The sequence below is a fragment of the Sinohyriopsis cumingii genome, chromosome 15, assembly GCF_028554795.1.
Source record: "Sinohyriopsis cumingii isolate HCF-2022 chromosome 15, ASM2855479v2, whole genome shotgun sequence".
Taxonomy (NCBI): domain Eukaryota; kingdom Metazoa; phylum Mollusca; class Bivalvia; order Unionida; family Unionidae; genus Sinohyriopsis; species Sinohyriopsis cumingii.
This window is the reverse complement of record NC_142975.1, coordinates 113,673,808-113,694,207: the sequence shown is the minus strand read 5'-3', so window position 1 is coordinate 113,694,207 and position 20,400 is coordinate 113,673,808. Positions and strand designations below refer to the sequence as shown.

Genomic DNA, 20,400 nt, shown 5'->3' with positions numbered 1-20,400 from the left:
TTGTGACCTTCTTTGGTTATATGGGTTTAGTACCATTTATTCTTTTGTTTTTAATGGCATTTCTAACATATTATTGGCTATATCACGCCAAGATAATGGAATCTAAGTACCTTTCCCAAAGATATACCAAGACAGCTCAGTGCGCTGGGCTGACCTGGGTGTATGTGTGTGTGTGTGTTTGCAAACCTGCAGCCCTAGAATTACGAGTCTAATGCTCTATCAATTGAGCTATGATAGTTCCCTGGGTGTAGACTAACACATACATATATTCATGAACATAAACAGCAATAACTGAACTTTAAAAACAAAATTTCAAAAAAGTCACCAAAGCACGAAATAGAGGTCACAGATATACATCCCCTCACCAAATTTCATGATACTAGGCATGACTGTATGCAAAGAGCATGACAAATCAAGTACTGATGTTGTAATGTGCTAAACTGAACCACAGCAAGTACAAGATGAAATATAAGTAATGATAGCCTTTTTTTTGTAAGAGTGAAAGAGATCCACATCATCATCAATTTCATTATTCCAACAACAACAGAACCTGAGAAAAGAACACCAACTAAAAAATTTAATCCAGGTCGCTAAAGCCTAACACACGGTTCGTACTGATCTACTTTTGTGATAAGTGTGTAGTACTCATCAAGAGATGCATCTACTCAACAATTTCATGATCCTAGATATGACAGTCTGTACACAGAATGCAAAATATATATGTGGACATAAACTAAATGCAAAACTTAACCTACACCTGCAAAAATGTGACACGATAACTGTGCCCTTTTTTCCTACAAGTGAAGTACTAACATGTATATACTATCATCTATTTAATGATTCTAGCATGAACAGTATGAACACAAAATGAACTCAAATGAATCATGAAATAATGATTACAGTAACCAAATTTTGTGACAAGGGCATAGTAGGCATCGTGTCACGAAGTTTCATAATTCAATGTATAACACGTATTCATGATGCAAAAATTCTAAGCTACAGGCAAAAACTTAACCAGTAACACACACACACACACACACACACACACACATATATACCCCCTCCACAGTTCAAACTGTTGCAGAGAACCTAGGAATAAATAATTGTTGGTGCGAATGACAGGTGTAATGCAATAGTCATCTATTTTGTAGAGGCAAGCCAAAAACATCAGAAAATATAAAGATATTTTCTGATGTTTTTGGCTTGCCTCTACAAAATAGATGACTACTGCATTACAGTCCCTTGAAACGACTGACAATCTATGGCTGAAAAGAAAAGTCAGGAATTCATGACAAATCCATTTTCTTTTATACTTTTAAAGATATTTTATATATAATTTTTCAATATAACTTGTAATGCTTATAAGGGAGAGAGAGGGAATTAAAAAATATTTTTCACTTGGCTTATAAGATCCCTATCTCTACCTACTGTTCACTTGACGTATAAGATTTCTATCTCTACCGAAGATCATTTCATTTTAATGTTCGAGAGAGAAAGCTAAATTGTCTTTTTTACTTGACTGAATATGCATGTCTGCAAAGAATTCTACTGATACTTAAGTTAAAGCAACAAACAATACTTAGAAATGGGAAATGATGTGCACCTGTACAAACAGTACTTACGGATGGGAAATGAAGTTGAGTTGTCACCAATACTGTTTAGGGAGACTCCATACGGCGGTACACTTTGGTTCAAGTAAAGAAGATAGTTCACTGCGAAGATTAGAATCCCACCTGTAAAATGACAACAATTATAGCAGATTAAAAAAAGGATTTATTACAACATTTTTGTTGTAGAATCTTTTCAGTGAAGCCTAACTTGCTTGTACCATGCAAGCTATTTGCATATAAAGCAAATGTTGAAAAGATTAGAATCCCACCTGTAAAATGACAACAATTATAGCAGATTAAAAAAAGGATTTATTACAACATTTTTGTTGTAGAATCTTTTCAGTGAAGAATAACTTGCTTGTACCATGCAAGCTATTTGCATATAAAGCAAATGTTGAAAACGTTTCAATCTAATGTTTTATATCTACCTGAGATATGTTAGGGTTATGTTCCTGGGACCTCAACCTTATGTAGAACATAATCGGTTCTTGCCTAAGTTGGGTTTTACTATCTTTCTTACACTTTGACATCATGGTGAAAGGTAACTTCAACAAAACATTATAAAAGTTCTCAAAATTATGAAAAAATGTAACAGAAACAAGATTTACTCATGTACACAAGAGGAAGAGGAGAACTATATACTGTGGGTGCACTCAATTTGAATATCGCAAAAGCAGGAAGCCTAGACCAGGCATTCAGTCTGTGTATATTTAAGTATCTGTGAGTTTACATATGTTGCAGTTGATGTATCTCTAGGAGTTACTGTATATTTGAGCTATACAAAATCGATTCTTACTTAAATAGATTATGTAAGGATAAATACTAAAGCCCCATTGTAGCCCTTTATCATAAATTGTACCATTCTTCCAATCTAACTAAAGTTAGGAAAGAAGGAAATGATTTGTTAAAGAAAGCTATCTGACATAAATCGTTCTTTGAAAAAAGGAAGATGTGAGGTTTTAAAAAATGTTCAAATATTCAGTTTATAATTAAGAGGCACCACTCAGTCAATGAAGCTACCATTAATTCTGTTCTTTTTTAGGAGTGCTCCAAATGTCGTGATGTGATACATTCAACAAATTCCGTGAATGACCACCTAATAACATTCGCATGTGGTGCTCAAATTGATGAGTGAATGAAGAGAAGTAGGCCTGCTTTGTTAAGTGGATCTGAGAAGAAAAGTTCTCATTAGATAAAAATAAGACTCGGTGATTACTGATGATCAGCTGGGGATCTGGAATACTTTGAAGGGTGAACTTGGACAGAAGACAATCCAACATAGCATGCTGTTAGCTAATGTTTACAATGGTGATGTCCTCAAATCTTGTGTTCCAGCTTTTGACTGGTATCAGTTCACCCTTGGATGTTGCCAATCAATATCAGATCAATTCATATACATGTGAAAAATGGCCAGGTTTCTTGGTTCTACGTAGAAATTATAATGTGAAGAAAAGTCGACATTATCTGGTTTAATTGGAACCCAATGCTGTTTACAACCAATATCTTTGAAGACTATATTATTCAGATGATTTGGCATATACAACCTTTTTCACATAACGGCAGTATTGGGGCTTTAAACTATACATTAAACACAAAATGTGTACATTCCAAGCGGGTAAGAAAAATTAGTTTCATTTTGCAGAATGCATATGCTCTATCATACATACTGAAATCCTGATTCCCTTCTGCTTTTGTCTCACAGCATCAGGAATGTATATTATACTCACAGCATCAGGAGTGTATATTATACTCAAAGCATCAGGAGTGTATATTATTCTCAGTGTTACTAGTAAATGGTAATACAGCTCCTCAATGTGTTATTTTATCAACATAGTTCTCACTGCATTTAGGCACATGCATTCATCAAACTTCCGCCTCTGCATGACGATTCAGATTAAAATAGCTATTGATTGTTGTGTCACAAAGTGTACACCCCCATCATGAAAGTTGCAAGCAAGACTTTAAATGTGTCCAGAGGATGCAGATGTCACTGTCAATATAGTATAGCTGATGAAGCCAACAAAGGTCCAAGTACTGTAGCTAATTAGATTTTCATAGAAAAAGATATTAAAACTGACCCATGTCTTTTTTGACCACGTCAGTGGCCTAGTGGTTAGAGCATCTGCCACGGATGTGGGAGGTCGTGGGTTTGAACCCCAGCCGAGTCATACCTAAGACTTATAAAAATGGCAATAGCAGCTGCCTTGCTTGGAGATCAGCATTAACAGGTTAGTGTTAGGACTGGTCAGCCTAGTATCAGGATAATGTGACTGGGTGGGACATGGTGCTACATGTCTGTGGCATGATGCCCCAGTGCTAGACATCACTATAAACTATCACACTCCAGACATGGTAGTGATTTGACTGAAATACTGTTAAAGCTATGTTAAAAATCCAAAACACACACACTCCATGTCTTCTTGATACTTAGCCCAATATCAAATATGGTTAAACATCAACAAAATGAAACTTGGTATGTACAATATGAAAATACATAAGCATTTAAATATAAATGGACGGGTACAGACAGCACTTTATGGTGTCACATAAAAGTGTGTTGCATCCTGAAAAATATGATACATCATTTTATTCCAACAGTCGTACTTACCTATAGGTTTCGGCACTGAGAGACACTGCTTACAGTCAAAGGGTAGATTAGCCAAGGACCAAATAATAGGGTGAACTTTTTCCTGGATGTTGAGGGAGATAGCAACAATACTACAGGTATCTGACCTTACGGCAACACGTCTGCAAAGGAATATCAGTATAAACTTAACTGAATGTCATGTGCACCATTTCATAGCTGTTAATAACTGTTGTTATCAAGTTATTCATTTCTATTTTGAACAAAAAAATATTGACATCCTGAAATAATTTTCTCTAAATTTTCAATGTCTTAGATCTAAACATGGGACCAAGGGTCATTATATATGACATTTAGAGAACATGACGTATTAAGTAATGGCTAGTAATGTATTTTAGTAAATGATATGTATAGACATTCTAAATTTGCTGTTCTCTTCTGAACACTAACACAGCATGGATTCATTATGAAAAGAATCCAAAAATGAATAACAGCACTTTTGATAATGCAACTGCAAACCATTAGCTGAAAGACTTGTTGCATACATGTCACCTCCCAAAATAATGAGATTATACAGAATTCAGTCCTTTTCACACTATGATACTTGACTGCAATCAATCCATTTGTAAACTATGAAACATCAGGAAGTACCATGACCCTGTACTTTCCTAGTTTATATTATTTGTCTTATATTCCATAAAAACCTCACAAGAGTCCTGCACCAAGAAAGTGAATTAATTTTCTTGTGCAGATCTAACAAGAGCTACCAAGAACACTATGTCCTGAATGCAAACCATGCTAAGTTATCATGATTAAGACCATTAAAACACTTTAGACAAAATCTCAAGATTGCTGATGACAATGTTCCTTTATGTCATTGTTACAACTCCCAGAAAGTCTAAACTATTTCTTCCATATTTTATGCAGTGGGTACGACCAAAGAAATGAGGTTGATCAATTTGCACTGTGGTTACCCTGCCCATGTTGTGTATGACTTGTATGTTACAAAGATGAGGGCTGTTTCTGTGGCCTAAGTGATTAGAGTGTCCACCTCCGATGCGGGAGGACACAGGTTTGAACCCCAGCTAAGTCATAAAAAACTTACAAAAATGGTACTAGCAGCTGCCTCACTTAGCGCTCAGCATCAAGAGGTTATTGTCATCACTGGTCGGCCTGGTGTCAGTATAATGTAACTGGGTGGGACATGATGTCCCAGTGCTAGACATCACTATAAACTAGCACAATGCAGATATCATGGTTATATGGCTGGAATATTTTTTAAAGCTACGTTAAAATTCCAAATCACACACACATACACATACAAAGATGATTTAGTTTGTAGAAGCCATGTAAAAACTGGTTGACCAACTTAACCTGTACTTAGATGGGACATAGTTCATACATGGCAAATGTGGGTTCATAGCAGCTATGTACAAACTAAGGTTGCCCAACTTGAAATGCACTTACCCTGCCCAGGTGGGGTATGGCTCATAAAGGATAAAGATGGTGGGTTCGTAGTAGCCATGTAAAAACTGGAAATCTAATACATTGAGGATCTTCTCATCAAAACTCAACAGGTCTATGATGTATGAATTTAAGATTGGAGATCTACAAAAAAATGGAAAATTACAGTAAAACCTCATTTACCCAAACCTAATTCATCTCGATTCATTTATGTTTATCCAAACTGCATACATGACCCTGAAAAATGCATCTTTGTATGTAAAATGATATGAATTACTGTGTTTCTGTAAATATTAATGCAAAATATAAAACAATATGATGCAGCTTTGGGATAAGCATGCACTATTACTTTACTCTAAGTAACAAACAAGCCAGAAATTATTCATCATTGTTAAAAGTAAGACTTAAGACACCTTGCCTATCCATTTTGTCCACTAATCTACACTGAGGATAAAGTTCAGGCAATTATTTAAAATTCATTGAATTTGTTTTTTTTATGTAATCAACTTCTTTCCTGTTCACATGAGAGGAACATATGTACATCTATTTGTTCTGCAAACGGATACACAGATTAGCTGACCAGCTGAAGGAAGACAAAATAAATATGTATTTTAACAGAACTACCCTAAAAACAATCCAAAAACATTACTAATATTATTGTTATTATACCTTGACCCAGAACCACCACCTGCTCCTCCCCCTCCCACAATGCTCTCAACATCCTCTGTAAAGATATCCTTTTGGAAAGGGAGAATGACCATCTTGGTTCCATAAATCAACATGGCTGCACATCGACCATCTGGATCCACTTGAATAGTGGGAATGTGACAGGGTGATGCAAAATCCTACACAAAGTGGTAAGACAACTTAATGCATATACATACAACATGCAATGCTTTAAATCCTGAATTAAAAAACAAGACTTTTTCCTAACACTGTTTCTACACAAATAATTAAAGTTAAATGAATTCTTATTTAGGGCTGTTCCAGTAAAACATATATCCCCACCCCCCGGGGACGGCACTTCAAAAAAACTTCTGAAGGAGGTTGTGTTTCGGACTATTTTAATTCTGACAGTGGAAGGTTGGTTAGGAAAATCACTTCTGTTGTGGGTTGTGCTAACAAAATGAGAAATCGCTGGTGGGTCTATCAGAAAGAAGAAAGAAAAAAAACCCAAATATATATTTAAAATCGCATCTACCCCCCTCCGAGCGGTCTAACATGAATAAAACATTGGGTCAGAAAATGATGCCAGTACACGCGAGTGCACGTACTTTGAACGAATTCGCGTACTTTTAAAGCAGTGATACATGTTCGGCAAATTACGTCAATGCCGTGGATATAAAAAATGTTCTTTGCCCAGTATGCAATTTTTATTAAACTTTTAACTTTAACTTTAAAAGTGCATTTCGCGATGTAATTCACACTGCTGCAGCTGTCTCACAACGCTTGATGCAACATCCAGATATCTGGATACTTCGGTTCGACATTAATGGCTGTTAAACGAAATCTGATTCGTTCATTGGCCCTGGAACAGGCGTTTTATGGAGTTTTAGAATTACTTTCATCGTGGAAGTTTTACAAATGCATGTTTCCAATAAGGGCCACGCAGGAAACCAAAATGGTTGAATCACAACACGGTTTGTCTTCAGACAACGTTTTTCAGTTGGCAAATACTGGCTGGTGATAGCTATGATGACAATGAATTTCATGTATATCGGTCTGTTGGACATTGGAAAAATGTCACTGAAAATACCAGTGTGTGATTTTGAGCCCAAAATTGATGTTGAGTGCGAGTCCGATGTACGTGTTGGATGGACAATATGCCAGTTATATTTATTAAATACACCCATGTCTAAACAAGCAGACTATGGGAATGTTGGACTTGAAACCCTAATACAGCATTATGGAAGAGAAAAATCTGGCATAAGAGGCAGCAAAACACTGATTCAAGGAAGTGAATCTTTGGCAGGGTTCATGTTAGTGAAAACTGAGAGGTCTCGGAAACGCTTATAATCACGCTTATTTGGACGCCAATTTTTTTTATTTAGGCGTGCGGCAAAATTCAAATACTTGCCAGTCCTGCTTCAGTCACCTGCATAGTGGGGAAAATGTGTTGATCAGTTAGCTGTGATGATATTTACAATGACAGAATTTAGCGGTTTAAAGCCCCCTCCCCCACTCCCGTCGTCACCATTATAAGAGTACATCAAAAGAACATGCTGCAATAGCTAAGCGGCGAGATCAAAGGCTTTGACTTGCAGCTGAGTGGGAAAATCTACTGATATTTACAGTGCTTGAATTCAGAAGCAGCAAGACCCAGAGATGTACATGTGGTCATTTATAACAGTACATCAAATAAACAACTTTAGCTTTCATTTTTGTGTTCATTACCGAGTGTAACGGAATAAGCAGTGCACATGACCTCGGAATCATGACATGTTGAGACAGACTTGAATGAGTATTTTGGAGTTCAACGGCAAACTGACGAAAATTGAGAGATTCAGGAGAGGGCTAAAGTTGCTAGAACTGATAGTTTGAAAGGGACATTAGCCAAGTGTAAGAAAGTGTGTGATGCCTAGCTTAGTGCTTTGAATAAGACCTTCCTTGGATCGAAAAAATTCAGACTCACTCTGATGGGCATGCAAGAGCTATGTCAGTGTTATAAATATGTCAGTGTTATAAAGAATGAAGAAATTAAACTCTATGGCAACCAACAGTTACTATAATTGGCATGGTTTTCTGAGAGAGGACTGCAACTTTTCCTGATGGGACTCATATTTTTACCAAAATGGGAGCCATGGACTCTTAGTTTTAAAATCCTAACGAGACCTCTGGTTCAAAACTTTTCTTTCTGGGACAGAGATATCCAAGAGAGAATACCCATGGGTCCATACATGAGAGATGTTGAAAATTGCACAACAATAAAGAACAGTAACTTGTTCAAGCTAGTTATGCATATGCGTTTCAGACAGCAGGCAATGAAAGGAGTTCACTGCACAGAATTATATTTGTACATCGAGGAGGATCATATTAAATTCAGAAACAATAAACAGATTAAGGCTCATAAGGAACATCAGAGAATCCCCATACAACATAATTAAGTGTGTGTAGATCTCAAGTTGGCATAACCACTGAGCAACAAAAGAATAAAAAAGCAAACTTTTGTATCATATGCAGATGTATGACCAGATGATGTACAAAAATTAAATGACATTAAACGTAAGAGACTGACTCATCTGTGTAAACTCAAAGCAAGATGGATACAAATTTGACCAGTTTATGTTCGGTTCTTCGATATATATAGATCATGGTGGTATTTTCTGCAGACCTTTTGGCATTTAGTTCCAAGCCATCATTTGGTATTTGTATTGCAAAATGGATAACTAAAAATGTATATTATCTAGTGCAATACATTTTTAAGCAGTATCATTAACTGATGATGAAATTGATGAAAAAATACTTGATGTCATTCTGATATATGGATTCTTTACTACACTACTAATCTGTTCATCCTAATTCTTTTTTTTTTTTTACCATCTCCTTTAGTCTTACTGGTACCAGTGCTTTTAATAAAATTGTAACTTCTATTTTCTTGCAATCTAAATATTTATAATGATGTGTTATTGTCAAAAGGTAAAATGTGCTTAGTGTTGTAAAATCTAAAACTATTAATTAGCAAGGGACTAAAATAAAAAGTGGACAGAAATTATAAAAAGTGGACAGAAATTATTGCCAAATTACAGTGCTGTTAGAAACAACAGAATAGTTGTACAAGATGTATTTTGCACAAAGTTGTAGAACTAGCACTCGTATTATCACCACATATTCTACTTAAATAATTATATCATTATTTCTGTATATTCCTATCAGTATTTTCCCAGCAGTAGTAATTTTCTGATCTGATCATTTCTTGTGCAATTTTTACACATCAAGAATTCTCACCATATCATTAAAAAACAATGTAATCGGCACCAAATTGAGTTGTTTGAGAAGAAATTAATTTTTGTAACCCAAAAATCACTGAAGCTACAAGTTCTTGCATTAAAGTCTCACATTAAGTAACATCAGAAGTAGCCACGATAGTAGTTTAGGATGCAACTGTACCAATTTCACCTTTGGTATATCCAAATTTTGAATGTGATGGAGGAACATAGCTCCAAAATAAACACATCAATATTAGAACATGTTCATTGACTATGAATCAAGTATCCGAGTCCAACTGAATTGCTAGAAATTTTTTAATTCTTTTGACAACATCATAATTAGCTGTCGAATATGGAGTAAGCCTATAGTCTTTACGCCATCCCAACCAAGACCCCACCACAACCACGTGACCATGCCCAATGACCTCACAGTAATAATCGCTATACAACTAGAGATGACATCTCTTCGAGAATTTTGATTTCAGTAGAGCTGTAACAGAGTGGAACAGTAAGAAAGAGTGACAGATATTTAAGTGTTAGGGAGATATTTAACAATGGCTATTCCCACCACCACCACTTCCTCACTGGAGATCACACACACACAAAACTTAGAGTACATCCTGAAATCCTGGCAGCATCCCTGCAGAGGAGATAACTTGACTATTCAATTTTATTGGTCTCTGGTTATCCCATTCTATTTCTGTTACTTGAACATTATCTTACAGTGTGTCCGTTCAGCATGGTCGAAAAAGGCTTACAACCATTGAGAGTTGTTCAAGGACTCGCATTACTACAGATGTGAAAGAACGAGAACCATACTATAAATCAGTGAAGATAAAATAGAGTATATATGTGTTTGACTGTCCCTGATTGGTTGATAATGAAAGTAAGATTTTAGTAAAAACAATCTTTTGAGAACTTGTCCTACTTGTAACTGAAAAAAAGTGAGGGACATTGTTTTATTAACATAATTTCCATCCCTTTACAGACCCATGTTTGGACGACTCATTACTGAAATCAGCAGCTGACTCTTTGGTGCAGTATTGAAAGCACACATTTCAAATTTGTAAAGATCCAGAAAATGGTGTGGCTGTTATGTTTTTTTTTTTCTTCACAAAAGCTGTCGTCATAGATGTGTCTATACTGATATAAATTTGATCATGAGCACTCAAAATTTTAAGTTACTAAATTTTAAAAATCATGGTGTTGCACAAATTTACAGTGGGAATTGAATTAGTGCAGAGTCCTGAACTCTTGAGTTTTGTGCAGAAATATGGAATCCAAGCAGAATATATCCAGAAATGTGGAGGTTTTTAACCTTAGATTAGTCTCCCCATTGTGTTTCACACTGATATGCATATTCACTGAACATTTGTATAGTAGTAGGAAAAGTAAGTGAGAAATTTAGAAACATATCATAAACAAGACAAACAGTATGTGGGGGGAGAAGATCATTAGAACAAGCTGGAATGGAGAAGTATAATAAAAACAATATTGAGTAGAAGTGTGCCTCCTTTTTTAAGTGTGCAACATTATTTTCTTAGCTTCAGTAAGAAATTTCATCAAAAGGAAGACAAGAAAGGGTGTACAGTTAACTAAACCAATATCAATTTAGCTACTTAAAAGCTGTATCAAATTGATTTTAACCTTCTGGTCTGTTTCTGTCCATTCTGGTGATATGTCCACTGAATCAGTATGGTTGGAAAAAATATTTGGCAAATTTAAAAAATTAAAAATCTTTTGGCAGATTATGATTATACCCTACTTCTGCCCGAGAGATGTGAATAATTTTATTTCTTGGTTTGTTGATTGTGGTTGTTGCTCAATTCAAATGCATCACTGAAAAACATTGATGCATTCTCATACTTTGTTACAAATATTTATTACAGATGCATATAATCAGATATTGGTGAATATAGCTTGAATAAGTTATAACAGTTCTAGTTGGAACAATGAACATTGTTAAGAGAAAATTTAAGTGAGCTAAAATGTAAACTTTTCGGCAGTGTATGATGCAGGATTGCTCAAGACTTTTCCATCTCATATGCTCACCATGAAAAATCCATTTGCACCAACTGATGATAACTTTTAGGTAACTGTCAGAAAGGCATAATTGACGATATTCTATAGTCTACAAAAATTACTTGAGTCAAAAGTTGTAAACTTGTACGGCTATGGCAAAAATGATTGACTAGTACCTTTTCAGCTGTTGCTACAGTTGATTAGTTGGTTGATTCAGTGTGGTTTGATTTTGGGTTTTTTGGTGATTTATTTTACAATATATTAGGTGGAGGAAGGACCCCGAAAGACCACCAACCTAAATTGGTTGATCTGTGACACAAACTCACTCTGTGAGATGTTTAAGTGATGTAAAAGCAAGCACCTTAGTACACTTGGGCACATGGAGCCTCTGTTGATTTGACATTTATCTCCAACAGCTGAAGTCGTTTAGACATGAGCTCTTGGGGTTTCATTACATCAGTATGGCCTTTACACCATTTTCAGATGAAAGAGAATCTATATATGGCAGCCAGTTTTACTGCTGAAGAAAATCCAAGTCCTATTGAGACACCAAACACCACTTATATAGAACCACTGACCTTCCACAAGTAACTGGCAACATTCTCATTTGCACATTGTAGGCAAGTAATCACATGACAAGCATCTTGTACCACTGCCATGGAAGCCCCTCAGATCTGTATCACAAGACAAGCATCTTATACCACTCTGCAATGAAAGCCCCTCAGGCCATAGGTATAAGTCTCATATGAAAGACTAGAAGTGGGAGATAGAACCTGTGACAACTGGATTGAAAGTGCATAATGTTACTGCTAGGCCATCAGTGATGATGATGCTGTTGACAATGCAGTTAATTGCAATGACATTAATTTTATGAGTGCTCTGGGAAAAATGATTCCTTGACTTTCATCCATTTGTTTTAATCTATGATATAAAAATGTTTGACTTGCTATATTTTGTTATAACTTTATATTAGTCTTGCAACAAGGCATAAAAATAAGACATCAGTAACTGAAAAAGATGTTCTTACAAGAAATGATAGGGTGTAAAAGTAGACAAATGATGCAACATCACTTCAACAGGCATCATTGTTTTTTTTCTCTGACAAATCATAAAAATTTACCAAAACATTTATTGGAAAAAATAATAACAAGAATTATAGAATCTGACCACACATTTAAAGCTATATGAGATTTAACTGTCATTCTAATCAAAAGCAGCATGCCTGAGAACAAAGAAAAATAGCAAGACATGTTAATCACTTTAGGAAACACAGAGTTTAGTAAGGATACAAATTCATGATTTCTGTATTAGAATGGAAATATCTATTATAAAATCTGTATTCATGGATGTTAAATTAGTAGGTATTAAGGGACTGATCAATGATATCTACAAATAATAAGCCACCAAGAAAATCTGTGATTTCACAGTATCAGAGACATACTTGGCTGACACAAAAACAAAAGGACAAAAGACTGATTATAATGAATGAATATAAATAAAAATACGCAGTAGATTATATGATGTATATGAATTCAGTAGATTACCTCCAGCCAGCTGTCATTTAAATCGCTTCTGTCCCCTACCCAATATTAAAATCGCTTCAACCGCCCACTAACCCATAGCCAGAAATTATGTTAAAAAATATACTTCTGTAGGGGGCAGTGTTTCTCGATTAAAACACATCTGATGGTGGATAATAATTTTTTTAAATTGCTTCTGTTGTGGGTTGGTTGAATTTGAAAGTGCCTTCCCCCCGGGGGGTATATGTTTTACTGGAACAGCCCTTAGTATCTATTTGACGCATGGGTATAACATGAAACAGGCTCACAGTACTCTACTGTTAATCTGATAATACTCTACATCCCCTTTCCAATTAAAATCCTAATCTCATTTTACAGATTCTTTAAACCTGGCCCATCACCCATACAAATGATGTGCATGTTGTAGCTCTTCAAAACCAACAAATATGAGTTTTATTTCCTTTAAATATGACAAGTTGAAAAGACAGCAACTGCATCTCATAACAAACAGAACAAATAAATATGATGAATGGATAGATGGTAGGCAAAAAAAACAGCAACTAGTTTTTAGTGTATCTGTATTAGGAAATGGTCTATTATAACATTTCAGAGAATTTACTGTGAAAGATTAGAGAGAAATTTATATTTAAAGTTTTAGCTCCTACATGTTATCAGTTCAAATTTCAGTTTTCCATATAAAAAATGTCTTCTTCTACAAATAGCTACTGAAACCTAAAAATGTGCTCATAGATCATGAATGGCTGCCGCCTCTCTTTTGCTATATATGAATTTCCTAATCTAATGCAATGTCTAACAAAAAGTGTGATGAATAGACATTTAGAAAGACATGAGTAAGACTATAAGCACCCTTCCAATTGCTGATGGGACATAATTGAATCAAATGAACAATAAGCAATTTAAGGACACTACTTTTTATCTAATCTGATGATCTAAGTTTAGTCTACCAGCCTCTTAAGTGTGAACCCTTCAAGAAACAAATCTCACAAATGTTTGTAGTCTGTCAATATACCAACATATGGTAGCAGTATATTTCATCTCTGACTTGACAGTGAATGCCTGTGATCTAGTATTATATTTTCTCATTACTCTGTTGAAGAAATGGGCACTTACTGTAGAACATGTGACCATTATTTTTTGCTGGCTAACTTTAGACATAAAACTATCTAAAGTATAAAGAATCAAGCAAATAACAACTGTTGTCGTATGTTATGTTAAAGGTAATCAACAAATAAAAATTGTACCTGGAAAGTTTCCATTTAGCTGATATAGACACATTATTAATAATATTAGCAATAATGTGAAAGATGTAAACATTGATAAACAGAAAATACATTATAAGGTCCTGGTCAGGGGTAGCCAAGAATTAAAAATCTGATGGACAAGACATGTCGAAAAAAGAAAATTCTTCAATAATCTTTCATCCTCTGATTTCAGAGAGATTAAATAAGAACAGCACAGCTGGTTGTCCAGGACCACCATGGATTTTCAACATTTGTCCACTGCTATAATATATGTATAGTGCTAATTACCTTCAACTTTTGGTCTTCAAAATAATGAAGTGACACAGTGTTTAGATCATGCATCCCTGGGTCATACTCTACCAAAGCCAACTGAAAAAACAGAATCAAAAGTAAGGTTCAATGACCTAAATGGCTGCTTATATTAAAAAACAAACACATATAAGAGACTTAATTATTTTCAATCTGCTATTATTAAAACAAATTGTCTTCCAAATACACTCCTCCACAAGAAAAGATAGGCCCACCACTATGGAATAAGCCTACTCTACTATACTACCAACAATGAAAAGTGAAAGACTTGTTGCACACAGGAAGAAAATGAGCAAAAACTCACAACTATCATGCAAGTACAATGACTGATCAATATGCACATTTTCATATGATGACCATAAAATATACCAAGTATAACAGAAATCCATAAAAATGCATGACGAGTTGGTTACAAGACCATGTTATATATTGAAATACTAACATATATATATATATATATATATATATATATATATATATATATATATATATATATATATATATATATATATATATATATATATATATATATATTGATAACCACAAGATGAGTCATGGTCAAAATAATGTATAAAATATTGCATCCAGCAAAGATGAAAGGGCAACAACTCAGATAAAAATAAAAGGAGCTCAATGACAGGTACATATACTCAATGTTGGATAATAACCAGCACATGTACCAAGTCTGCTAGCAATCTTTATGTGACAGTAGTTGTGGTCACCACTCTCTGCTATACACTGCTATGTCAAAAAGAACAATAACTCTTTTAAATTTGCATGAATGGAGTAATTAGGCAATATACATATTTTCAAAAACTATGATCACAGTTTCACAGCAACCCATCAAAGGCTCTCACAAACTTGTGTTATATACTGCATCCAGTTATAATTTAAAAGGGATAGAAGGAGAAGCAACCCTAACAAGTGCTGTCAGAAGACAACATAGCAAACCTCACAAGTTCTGGTGTTTTTCATAACCAATCATTTCTATTTAGGCATCATGGGATTGATGCCTATATGCAAGATTTACTTACCTTCGAAACTGAAGAGCTTAACAACTTCCAAAACTATAAATCTCCGAAACTGAAGATTTGACAAGAGAAGTGCTCCAATAAACATTGTGAATTTTACATTATGCAAAACCATGTTAACACATTTTAGTTACAAAGAATCAAAAGAAATATTAGAATGACCTTATCAAGTCATAAGAATAAATGAAGGAAATGAGCAAAGTTTTTCTGGAACTATTTTGTTAATCTTAACATACATTCATGACCGTTGAGAGATAATATCCAAAACTGGATATTTAATCACCAGATAGCAGACTTGCTTATTTAGCGGTTATGGTGCAGAATAGACAACATAGCTCACCTGTGCACAAATGCCAATTACTAACACCTGATCAACATGAAATTTTTGAAGTTTTTGGGCAAATCTTGTCTTCTTAGGCAACATACATTCTAACTATTTTGTCATAATTCACATCATAAGTACCTTGCGGACAGCTCAGCTCATCATCTGGGGCACAATTAAATCTGAGCAGTTTGAAATTTCAGCAAATACTAGCAGCTGATGCATGGAGTAAACAAAAACTCTTTGTCGGGATTTAAAGGACTGCTTCTCACCTGGTCTGATAAATCAGCACCCAAACCAGTACTAATACAGACTGGTGGTTTTTATATCTGATCTCACCTATTCATTAAATTGTGAAATTGATGCAGACAAATGTATCTACAACACAATGATGTACATTTAGGACACTTATCAGTATTTCTTGCAGATGTTGAGTTATGTTTGGCTGACAAGTCCTTTTCAGCAAATCTGTATGTACAGAATATTTGTGGATCAAATCCAACATCTGACAACTTATAAATCCATGTTGAGTAATAAAACCGTATTTCCTGTGGCATTTTCTATTTCATGGCTACATAATGTTCTTCTATTAGATATCACAACCAATTAAATGTGACTTCTGCTTATTTGTTTATCTGAAAGTTTGCTTAATTGCCCATGACAATGTTCCCAATAAAAAACTCTTGACTGAAGACAATAATGCATAAAATATTGGTCACAGTTTTTGAGTTTGATTATAGTGGCGTGCGCACAATTGTGCATGTGCCACTTTTTTCTGACTGCACCACAGCCTGCTAGTTGTTCTTGGGGAAGAGAATAGTACCACCTCCCCCAGGCTTTTATGGGTTCAAGGAACCCTGATAGCTGGGCCTCAACATGTGGGTCCATAAAGGTCCCTTACAGTTGAATGATTGGCTGTCATTAGTGGGAAGGAGAGCTCGGGAACGGTCCTGGTTGCGTCACATCGATGGTTTCTTGTTGCATTTGCCTGATGTTTCTTGCGTTGTTTTTTTTTCTCAAAAGTTTCTAAAAAAGGGGGGGGGGGTTCTATGCTGTTTATAGAGGTTGTTAGTAGAAATCATGTATGAAGAGAGATTTTCAAGGTTATTATGGTATTACCAGTCGAGGTGTTTAGGGTGTGTTTCCTACGTTATGTTATTTATAAGTTTTTAGATACTGCCTCTTTAAGTTATTTATGTATTAATGTTTTTAGAGACTGAATGTTATTTATACTTTATTTAACAAGAGACCGGAGTCCTAGCCGATTAAATGGTTCGTTAAGGACATCCGATTTTGCTGTTTCCTTAGTTTTTTATAGGTGCTTCGTAAGTGAATTATTTATTAATCTTTTTATAAAATTGAATGATATGTTATGGGTTTTTATGTGTGGGCTTCTAAATTTATTTAGCTAGTTACTGGGTCTTTTGGTTTTGTGGGGATAGTAATTATATTTTGTTCCTAAGTCCTGCTGAGTCTATGAATTTATTTATATTTTTATATGCTGATTGTTTATTTTTATTAAAGTCCATAAGTAACTCTGGGTATGTGTGTGGTGATCCAATCTCTTTTTGGTTTTTGATAAATATTTTCCGAGCGGGTTGATATTTTGGGCATATATTGAATATGTGGTGCAGATCTTCAGTGGTGTGGCAGTTAAAGCAGTTAATGGTTGCTGGTTTGGGTCCTATAAACCTTCCAAAACTGCTTGCTAGTTTAGTTTTTCCAGTTATTATCCTGTTTATGGTTTTCTGTTCTAAATAGGTACCCTTAGGTAGCTGAATGTTCCTATCTACAGTTTTTTGGGTTTCATGGTGCTTTTTACCTTTTGTGGAGGAGTTCCAAAAATCTTGCCATTTTTGGTCTATATATGTTTGTGCGAAGCTTAGTGCTTCTGTAGAGCTATAGTTAAGCCTGATAGAGTTTTGATCTCCTAGTTTGGTTTGTGCAACTTTGTCTGCTGTTTCATTGCCAGAGATTCCAATGTGCGATGGTATCCACATGAGCTCGACTAATTGATTGGATGTGGTGATATCGTCAATTAATTGGCATGCTCTGTCGAGGAATTGTTCCCTAGAGTGTGTATTGCAATTTTGGATCGATTTGATAACGCTTAGGGAATCGCTTATAAAGAATGCTTTAGGTATTTGGTTGTCTTTGATCCATTGTAGCGATTCAAGTATAGCCCAGAATTCAGTGGTGTAAATGGAGCAATAGTCAGGTAATCTGGATCCCGTTTGTATATTGAATTCAGGGATGACTATTGCTGCTGCTGTTCTTGGTGGGTTGTTTGTTTTTGATCCATTGGTATATATTTTAACACAGTCCGTGTATTTTTGGCTGATTTCGTTTACCAGTACAGGTTTTAGTAAGTTTTCTTGTCCTTCTTTATTGCCTAATTTGGTAGCTTCAGTGTTAATCCTTGGTGGTTTTTGTAACCATAGTGATTTGTTCTGGTCTGTATTGTTTGTTACCTGTTGTTTTAGTAGAGGTGTCTTTTCTCTTAGTTCAAGGATTACTTTGCCACTTGGTGTGGTGGGTATGATTTTGGGTTTGAAGACAACTTTACACTTGTTTATAGCTATTTTGGTGGGATGGTTGTCTGGGTGGGTATCTAATCAAATGGAGTATTGGAGGAGCAGTTCTTGCCTACGTATCTGTAAGGGTAGTTCTACTGTTAGTGTTTGTAGTACTTCCAATGATGTTGAGGGGAGTGTTCCTATGCATAATAGTAAGGCTTTTCTCTGGATAGTGTCAAGTTTTTGTAGTACAGGTTGCTTAGCAGAGTTATATGCTTGGCAACCGTAATCCAGTTTTGATCTAATTAGGGTTTTATATATCATGAGAAGGCTTTCCTGGTTGGATCCCCAGTCAGTCCCTGTGATGTTCCTGAGTAAATTGAGATCTTTGTTAAAATTCTGGGTGAGTTGTTCAATGTGCTGTTTCCATGTGAGGTGGTTGTCAAAGAACATTCCTAGGAATTTTACTACTGTTACGTATTTGATTAATTTATTTTGTATATAGAAGTTTGGATAGACTAGGTTGTTATTTCGTTTGGGGGTGAATATGATTGCCACAGTTTTTCATGAGATATTTTGAAACCCCATTTGTCCGCCCATCTCCCTATGTTGTCTAGGCTCTGCTGGATTTCTTTAACTACTCTTTTATTGGCAGGATTTCCATTCCTCCATATGCCACTATCATCAGCAAATTGTGACAAGTTTATTTTTGTGGAGACTGCATTGAGGTCAAGATCGTTTATCATTAGGTTAAATAGTAACGGACTTATTACACTGCCTTGCGGTGTTCCGTTTTCAAGTGAAAATTCTTCCAAATGCGTGTTGCCTATTCTTGTGGTAATTTTCCGACCTGTGAGGAAATCGCCAATCCAGTTGAACAAGCGTCCAGTTATTCCAAATTGGTTTAATCTGGCCATTAGTCTATTGGTCCATACTAGGTCAAATGGTTTTTCTAGGTCTAGAAAAACCGCTATGAGGTTGCAATCAATTTTCCTATGTGCGTTAAAAGCAAGTTTGATGTCTGTTTCCAATCTGAGAAGTTGGTCAGTGGTGGACCATTTGTTCCGAAAGCCACATTGATTTATGGAGAGTTAGTTATTGGTTTTTAGGTGGTGTTTTAACCTATTTGCGATTATTGTCTCCATTATTTTGCAAATATCGTTTGTAAGGGAGATGGGTTGGTACGAATTTATGTTGTTGGGATCTTTACCTAGCTTGGGGATTGGTATTACTATGGCCTGTTTCCATTTGGTGGGGAGTTGGCCTTTATCCCATATCCTATTAAAGAGTTTGATTATGGCTACTGTGATATTGATAGGTAGTTTTTCTTAAAGATAATGTAACCTAACTAATCCTTACCAGGGAATGTTTCGTTTTTGGATCGTAGGGCTATCTCCCATTCATGTACTGTTATGTCGCTATTTAGGTGAGATTCTTTTGTTCCTTGGTCTTGAAACATTTGAGGTTAGGTTTCCTCCATTAGTTTTTGTGTTCTTGAAAGTTTCTGGTGTGGTTATTGTTGCTACTCATGTTCGAAAAACGCTTCGCTAGGAGGTCTGCCTTATCTTTATTTGTTATGGCATTTTTAATTTTTGGGGCTGAAGTAGTTGCTTTCCCTTTTATGGCTTTTATCTTGTCCCATATTTGTTTTGAGTTTGATTTTAGACTCAGTTTAGAGCAAACGTTTGCCATAGATTAATTTTAGCAGTTTTTATAGTTTGTTTTAGTGCTTTTTCTTTATTTTTATATTGCTGGAAGTAGATAGAATTTTTTGTGCATTTATATTTATTTAAGGCCCTTTGTTTGTCTTTATGTGCTATAGTGCACTGTTTAG

General features: G+C 35.3%; 1 protein-coding gene across 1 annotated transcript in view; it reads right to left on the bottom strand.

Moving 5' to 3' along the window:
• Positions 1-20,400, bottom strand: part of LOC149782517 (cleavage and polyadenylation specificity factor subunit 1-like) — a 152,093-nt gene that overhangs the window by 111,619 nt on the left and 20,074 nt on the right. The window contains exons 5-9 of the mRNA XM_089933943.1: positions 14,677-14,757; positions 6,328-6,503; positions 5,662-5,802; positions 4,219-4,358; positions 1,623-1,733 (exon numbers count right to left, since the gene is read on the bottom strand). Coding sequence (XP_089790069.1) covers positions 1,623-1,733; positions 4,219-4,358; positions 5,662-5,802; positions 6,328-6,503; positions 14,677-14,757 — 649 coding nt within the window. The remainder of the gene's footprint in view (positions 1-1,622; positions 1,734-4,218; positions 4,359-5,661; positions 5,803-6,327; positions 6,504-14,676; positions 14,758-20,400) is intronic.